Source organism: Strongylocentrotus purpuratus, unplaced genomic scaffold, assembly GCF_000002235.5.
Source record: "Strongylocentrotus purpuratus isolate Spur 01 unplaced genomic scaffold, Spur_5.0 spur5_scaffold_10, whole genome shotgun sequence".
NCBI classification, from domain to species: Eukaryota; Metazoa; Echinodermata; class Echinoidea; order Camarodonta; family Strongylocentrotidae; genus Strongylocentrotus; species Strongylocentrotus purpuratus.
The window spans coordinates 19,767,402-19,776,305 of record NW_022145595.1 but is presented as its reverse complement, the minus strand read 5'-3'; the positions used below and the strand labels follow the sequence as shown (position 1 = coordinate 19,776,305).

Sequence of the window (8,904 nt, the reverse complement as noted above, 5' to 3'; positions counted from 1 at the left end):
CTAAGCATCATTGGAGAAAGTGGCTCTGAACATGAATATCATACAGATCTCGATCACAAGGAACGTGCAAAGGAAGATTCGGTCGACGATGGTTGCAACAAGTTCCATGTCGTTCTCTTCAGAGACCTGATGAGGGAAATGATTGTTTATTTGTTTATTTATTTATTTTATTTCCAGGCAAGATGATAACATGCAAAATATCACAAGGTTGACAAAATTATATAACATTAACATAATGATATTTCGCACCAAACATAGCCTGAGGATCACCTAAAAGAATTTAAAAATTCTGTTTAGAGGCTCTCCACATTGTCTGGTGCTTGGAGAGATTATGGAAAAAGAGAAGAAAAATGATTTATCAATGATTTTTCTGTATATATGTACATTTTTATAAGAATAAAAAGCACAATCGCGATTATTTCCTAAAAATCAACTTAAAGGCAATTTAATATTATATTGTTTGTCCCTTAGAAATCAAGTTCGAATCGTATAACACTTCAATTTCATATTTGAACATTTCAGTAGGTGACGTGCAAGGCTACTGAATATGCATAAGGGTGATTTTTCGAAAGTAGTTGCGATCTTGTTGGTCTTATTAACCCAGTATAATTCTGCTCTTCCTGAGGGCCCTGTAGTCATTATTACCGGAGCATTGCCAAGCACCCATTCACTATACCTGGATCAAGAGGGGCAAACGTGGGTAAAACACCTTGTCTATAAAAAGATGTTAGCACCGAGCGAGCGAGGATCGGACCACTTTCTTGTCTTATGGGATCCAAGAGCCTTCACCAATAACCACGATGTTTCTTCTATAATTAGTGGGATTAATTGCATAACTTATGAAAGCATTAATCGTTCAAGAGTCATATTCCCGGAAAAATATAACAAATTTGTTTAACAACCCCAAAGGTTCTAGAAAATATCATAACTGATAATTACCCTTTTCTTTCTCTTTCTTTCTCACACTTGCGTGTTGCTTGTCAGAAAATTTTCAAATCCCGCTATATACCGATAGTTTTAAAAAAGGTGTATTTAAAGCAGACACTATACCGTATCTGTGCTGCCGGCCAGATAACCTAAACCTAGTTAGTCCTGTGTAGTTTTCGAAAGACAGCTGAGGAAGATTGCCGAAGAGAAAGATGAACGATCCGCTCTTGGCCGACTAAGAAGAAGAGATTTTCATCAGATCCACTACTCCCCCCCCCCCCCCCCAAAAAAAAAAAAAAAAAAAAAAAAAAACGTATTAACTCAGACAAACTTACGTTTTCTCTGCTTTGTATGACTTGGGGTGTGTTGTCGCGTGTTTCATCACAGAGGGAGAAGTTGTTGGATCTATTTAGATCTTGACCATCACTTTTTGCTGTAGAGACAAGGATAAAAGAAAAAATAATAATAAGAAACAACGTCACTCCGTTAGTGTAAGGGTTCAATTCATGCAGTGGAGAATACAGCATGTTGAGAAAACTTCAGTATGAACCACGGGTGTCCCAAGAAGATCTGTAAGGTTAGAAGCTACCAATTTCCCCCGAACAAGTCCTCTAGCCAGTTGTACGCCTCGGATCATTCTCAAGTAACCGCATGAGCCAATTCAAATAATAATAATAATAATAATAATGAGTTCTTGTATAGCACTCATGTCAGTCAGATTTGACCCTCCTGGCGCTCCCGATTATTACCCTGGCTTTAGCACGGCTGACATACGGCGCTCTAGCATTTCAAGGAATACATTTCTACCAGGTACCCATTTACTTCACCTGGGTGGAGTGTGGCGAATGTAGATCAATGTCTTGCTAAAGAACATTAGTGCGGCGGCGGGACTCGAACCGCGGACGTTGTGATCGACAGTCCGGTGACGTATCCACTCGACCACTGAAGAGTACGTTATGCCGTTTGCGAGTTGTTCAACATAGCTTACCTGACTGGACGTTTCTTTCAGTCATCTTCCTCAGACCTTCCTGTCTCTTGAACACCATGGTGGCCAAGATCCGAAAGAACAGCATCCTCAAGAATCTGTTCTTGATACGACGCCTTTGGTACGTGATGTTGAGGGACATGGCGGAACACATCATGATGACAGCCAGGGTGATGAAGGTCATAGTCAGGTATTTGATGGTGGGGGGAATGGCTCCACTTCGGGTTGTCTGTGGCATGACGTCAATGATAACAATCTAGAGATTCGAAACAGAAGAAACATGGGCGCTCTATTTTTACAAAAGTACAATCGGGTAGGTTCATCAATGTCATCAATGTCATTAAATTGCTTACTTGAGTGTAACAGGCCTGTTTGGTTTTTCACAAAGATTCTAAGTCGAACTTAACTCTAAGTTGGACTTAAAAATCATGGAGAGCCATTTGTAGCCTTAAAATAATATACATTCAAAAGCAAAAGCAAAAATTCAAGTATTTTAGAGTTTTCATAAATTCCACATCAGGAACATGAAATCTCACATGATTATAGAGGATATGATTGATTTGAATCAACATTTTATGCCTTTAAAAATAACTTTCACAAAATATTTTGAAAGATGCTAACGGCTTACCATAATTGTTAAGTCCAACTTAGAGATAAGTTCAACTTAGGATCTTTGTGAAACACCCACCAGGTTTGTAAAATTAGGCATCCTTTACAGTAATGGGAGCACTGTGATAAGATGTAAGTGGAGGCTCTGTTTTGGCTCCCATACATGGGCAGGGTTTCGATCCTAGCTCGTTGCTTAATACATTCTTGGACAAAGTGTTTTGCCAACGTTGAACGTTGTCTCTCTCGACCAAGGAGTACGAAATTGATACCTGGCAGAGATGTTACAATACTGATGTGTTGAGAACATAAAGGAAGAGTAGTCGATTGAACAGTAATGGCTTTAAAACGATATTTTGACATAGATCTGCATATCGTTAAATGTACAAGATATACACAAAACTAAATGTAAAAGGAAGTTAAATGGAAACTAGAAATTAGTAAAAGTGCTAGTCCAGACTCGGTCCATTCTTTGGCAAGATCTTCTCCCCCCCCCCCCCCCCCCCCCATTAAAAAAAAAATCTGCTTGTAAACTTATTTCTTTTGTAGTTTTATATACATAAACGAGAATACAGTATTCTGTAACTGAAATGATACATACGACTCTATGAAATTGAATTATTTCATGCTTTTCTTCCAGCGAAGATGCAGGTTTTGGTTCAAGAAATAGAGATGGGTGGATAGGGGAAGTTAACATTTTGCAATTATCATAGATGAAAATGAGACAAGTGCAGTTTTTAAAAGCCAGAATTTGTTGTGGAATGTCGGGAGGAGAGGGGGGAGGGGGCTTTCACCGAATACGGAAAGACATCAGTATGATCCAAAATCTGGTCGATTGCTATACAAGCGATTAATTACTCATGCAGTCATGATTCAATGATTACGCCATCTTCGGCTCAGATCAGTGGGAAAAAATGATAAGGCTCCCAGTAATTGATAGAATACAATACCGGATACTTGTTCAAACTTTTCAAATATATGTCGACCACCCTTCCTGTATACATTTCCTCACTCTTTCAGTAACAGAGACTATTCCCTTAGGTCTTCACCAGCTCATATCATCGTCATTCCCAAATCCCGTGAACAGGCTGGTTTCAAATCCTTATAGTCCTTAGCCCCACGTCTCTGGAACAAACTCCCCACGTTCTTAAGAAACAGTACTAGATTTCTTCAAACAACAACTTAGAACTTACATGTACAGCTCATCTTAAATTGTTGATAGTCCAAGAGAGCAACGCCGTGTAACCTTTGGAAAAGGCGCTATATATATCCAATTATTATTATTTATTATTAAATATATTTAAAAATTGACTCGGTTCCGGAAGTGACCCCTACCTGAAAGACGGTGACACCAAGAACCACCGAGATGCAAGTTGTTACGCGCTCACCACTCTTGAGAGGGATGAAGAAGGTCCAGATGCCAATGGCGTTGATAAGCGTGACGGGGAGGATGATGGTGTAAATGTAGTGATTAGGAAGTCGCTCCAGGTGCATTATCACCAACAGATCGGAGACCGCGTGGTCGCCGGCTCGATTCTCTCTCGAGCGCGACTCGGCGACCAAACTGGTGAGGTCCCAATACAGTGGTCGATCCTCGGCCCGGTGAATGAAGACCCCCGGAATGAGCACGACGTTGGTGATGATGTCTTGAGAGGCAATGATCATTTTACAGATCTGGGAGTCGAACGGGAAGAGAGTGAGGTCCATAGTGCATCTGGTGCTGTGCCGGAAGACCGTTTCCATTCTTATTTGCCCGTCATCTCTGACGTGGACTTTGGTGTCGTCTGGGTTTGGCGGGATACGAGAAGTCTCAACATTTCTGAAAGGACGTCATGCGGGGAAGAACATGGAAGAAAATGATAGAACACAAGCAACCTTAAAGTGATCAAATTTTCACGGTGACAATCCTTCTTGATTCATAATAAATATCAGCGCACGAGGGGTCATTTTGATTGCGTCATACCTACATGTAGAGGCGTCGTGGTTGAGTGGATATGTCGACGGACTGTCGATCTTAAGGTCCGTGGTTCGAGTCCCGCCGCGGCACTAATGTCCTTTGGCAAGACATTGATCTACATTTGCCACACTCAACCCAGGTGATGTAAATGGGTACCCGGCAGGAAATAATTTCTTGAAATGCTAGAGCGCCGTAGTGGCTGCCTTGCTAAAGCCAGGGTTATAATCGGGGCAGCGACAAGAGCGTCACAACGTTACGGACATGTGCGCTATATAAGAAGCCACCGTTATTATTATTATTACAATAGTCAAGCCGGTGAAGGCAATAAGTTCATACGCCATTTAATTCAACGATATGACAGTAACACCGATTTCATTTGCATTCATTTTTGTGTACGGAGTCAATCACAGCCGTTGACGCAATGTTACGTCAGCAGTTTGACGCTTTTTGTTTCCCTTCTTTTTTCCCCATCATTTATTTACTGAATAATACGTACATAAGAAACACAAAATTATTTCGATTACAAAGAGAAAAAAAACATGAATTATACTTATATTACAAAATTAATTATACTTTTTTGGTCAACATAGTCGATTTGACGCTTCTTGTGCAACAGGTCTTATGGGTTAAAGGTAAAGACCAGTTATGGTCATGCGATTGCATTGTGAAAGAAACGTTGTGGAATCGATCAGAAAATGTTGATCATCTAGCATCTAGCATCTGCAAGGTTCTGGAATCATCAAAATGATAAGAAATTTGGCCCATTCTTCGTAAAGTTACAAGCACTATACACAGAAAGATGTATACGGGACTACCCTATATCTCTCACAGACCATGAGAGAAAGAAATTTACCAAATATATGAATTAGTAGGCGGTTTCCCGGCAAATTTTGTATCATCATGTATTAGTCAAAACATATTCTTTCACATGATTGGTAATGAGAGCTTCCATTTCATTTTTTTAAATTGGGGCGTTTCCAATACTGGTCTTTACCTTTAAGTGATACTACTCACGTGTTGAAGAGGCTGAGGGATGGCGTCCAAACCTTTCTGTAAGGGATTGTGAGTACTGTCAGGTTGCTATGTTTACCGGGGTTCCATGTTAGACGCTCGTCTTCCCATACCTTCAATTTTAAAAAATAAAAATACAATAAGAAATAAAATAAAATGATTAGTAATATATCTAATGCAAGTCGACATTAGCTGAGGTAGGATTATATGCCGGTACCATCTATTTTTTGTTTGTTATTGTTTAAACAAAAATCTATTCATTGCATTATTTTGAATTTATTTATTTATTCATTTATTTTTTATTTATATATTCAATAATTTGTTGATTGATTTATATACATATAGCTATTCATCTATTCATTCTTTATTTATTCATTTATTTATTAATTTATTGATTTATTCATATATTTAATCATTCATTTATTGATTTATATACAAATAGTTATACATAATTATGCCCCTCCCTCTCTCTCGTCCATGTGGATGTCAACTGAACGGGAATCCTCCCCTTCAATCATATACCTTTTCCGAGCGAGTTTTTTTTTTTTTTTTTTTTTTTTTGGGGGGGGGGGGTTCTCCCAGAACCTGGATATCACTCTTTCAAAAGTACGCGCAAAAGTAAGGGCATTGATATACTTACCACTGTTAGTGTTGATGTCCCAGTGATGCTCTGCTCCTTTTCATTCTGCAGTTATAATAATAATAATATTGATAAGTCTATATATAAGACGAGGTCGTGATTCTTTTTAAATAACAGTTACTCGGTCACCAACAGCAAAATCTCGACCTCATGCTTTGCATTGGCGACAATCAATGGTCAAATAAGATATAAAAATTCTTTATTTTTCATATTTCACATTTCATTCTACACACTGTCAATTTTGTTTACAATTAATGTGAGAATATTTTTACTCAGATATTTTCAACATACATAGCTTTATAATCATATTTTAAGTTAGTGATTAAATGTGTCGCTTCTGACTAATTAAACAGTCATATTTCATTCTGAATTTCTCTGTTATGTCTGTGATATAAATTTTCAAAATACAAGTACAGTTAGTGTGAAAGCACTCAATACGCCTCATGAAAAGGCGACATTAAAGATAAACTTATATTCTGGTTTAAAAAATAAAAAATAAAAAAAATAAAAAAATTCTCACAGAACCAAACGAAACTTACACTGAATGTTAAAGATTACAAAGAAATGTCATTTGCCAAACAATTTTGGTAGAAAATGTATACTGGCTGAGTAGTGAGCATATAAAGATAAGGAAATCAAGGTAGGTAGCCCGACAGCATTTGTGTAGTCCCATATGCATCTTTTTGTGTACAGTGCTAATTGTTACTTTACCAAGATATATTATGATTTTGGTGACTCCAGAACCTTGCAGTACACACCAATACTTACATGCTACACGATCAACCTTTTCTGATCCATTCCACAACGTTTCTTTCACAATGCAATCGCATAACCAGAACTCAACTTTATCTTAAAACACGATAGCAAAGGATTTCGAGAAATCAACTCCATGGCAACGACCATGTTACGTAACCCATTATGTTCGGATTACGTAATGCGTCACTACAAAGTTCACACATTTCAAAAAGGTGACGCGCAAGCCTATTGAATGTTGATTTTCCGAAAGTCTGTGCGATCGTGTCAAAGTTCTGTAGAGGAGCATGCATTAAGAAAACTGCTGCAATAAGAGCTCTTTATTTCTTAATTCTACGTATATAAAAGTGAAAGTAAGAGTATGAAAATTACTTTACTCTAATATTTGAATATCAACACGTGGTTCCCGAAGATTATAGTAAGTTATCGGGTGGGGGCTTCAGGGTTTTAGGATTCGTACATTCATTCTCTAAATGCGGCTTGCTTTAAAGATAAAGTTGAGTTTTGGTCATGCAATTGCATTGTGAAAGAAACGTTGTGGAATCGATCAGAAAAGGTTGATCATCTAGCATATAAATATTGGTGTGTACTGCAAGGTTCTAGAATCATCAAAATGATAAGAAATGTGGCCCAATCTTGGTAAAATTACAAGCACTGTACACAGAAAGATGTATATGGGACTACGCAAACAAGTGGCATAAAAATCCGTCCCGATTTGTATGATGTTACATGCCATATTTAAAATATTAAGGCGTTTGAAGAGCCATGCTTTTCATGGAACATGTTTTATCTGATTTTCTTCCACACTTGCACAATACAATGATAACACTCACAAATTATTGTTTACCTCTTCCCAGAAGCCAACCTTCTCTTTAAGTCATTACAATCATTAAAAAAAAAATGAAGGGGTAATTGAAGAATACTCTTCTGTGAGAGACTTGCGCCCTCTAAGTCTCTTCCTCTCTATATACACTACTGTGCAGTTCTTCACTAACTTACCACTTCCCTAATAGACTGAAGAGTAAGATGCAAGGTGACCGGAAGTGGAGTGTCATCTCCAACCAATGGGATCTCTGTGATGTCATAACCACCATCAAACAGGAATGAACTAAGTCTACTCCATGAAGATTGGTTGGTTGCTGTAAATACAAAATCGTAGAGATTTTGAAAGGATATGAGGCCCCCTCTCAGAAAACTTGAGCTTCACAAAAAATGGCCCATACATGTACGAGTCTATAGTACAACTTTTGAAACTATCTACATAAGGGAGTGGTGAATCAGACGTTATTTGCCCTGTCTCACAATGTCACAGGTGTATTTATTCCATTTATTACGATGTTTTCGTCATGAATCTAATCTTCATTTCTACCTTCTTGTTTTAATGGGGAAAAGGATCGTGAACAGAAACTTAGCTCCGAATTGTATGCTCAGAAAAGGTTCCATCCGAGTATTATTCTTTACTATACACGTAAGAGAAGCGAGCCTATAAATATAGTATTACTGTTGATTCATGATAACTATTTATTTATTTATTCATGATTTCTTTCAACAGGGTAGTTACATCAACCTAAGTCAATTGAAAATAAATACAGAATATCAAACCTTACCATTTTCGCCGGAACTCAGATGAAATTGTACGTAAAGCACAATGAAGGCCAGGAACCATTGCAGAATATATCCGGCCATCTTACACCAATAACGCCACTAAACAATGATTTCTCCTTCCAAAATATCTGATATAATTTCTTACGTCGGGCACGGGAACTTACGCAAAATGCAATGTTGACAACGAATCAAATTACATGTAGAAGCATTCACTGATGCCGCGAAGCATTTTCACTTTTTGTTCTTAATTGGAGATCAGTACAGCGAATCCCGTATATAAGGATACAAGTTACATGCCACCAAGGTGTTTACTAACCAGTAGACTTATTTCAATTCACATTGGCTTATCAAGCAGAAGAGTGAAGCCCCCTCCAGTCTGGAGGACCGTATGGCAGAAAAAATGATACAACTGAAAGAGGG

General features: G+C 38.0%; 1 protein-coding gene across 1 annotated transcript; it reads right to left on the bottom strand.

Annotated features, from left to right (window-relative positions):
- Positions 1-8,904, bottom strand: LOC100891348 (acetylcholine receptor non-alpha chain-like). Its single transcript, XM_030979150.1, has 8 exons — positions 8,487-8,904; positions 7,879-8,018; positions 6,127-6,171; positions 5,490-5,599; positions 3,854-4,337; positions 1,916-2,168; positions 1,263-1,360; positions 1-126 (listed from the first exon to the last, which is right to left on the bottom strand). The coding sequence occupies exons 1-8, from the start codon at positions 8,563-8,565 to the stop codon at positions 1-3; spliced, it is 1,335 nt and encodes a 444-aa protein (XP_030835010.1). The 5' UTR covers positions 8,566-8,904.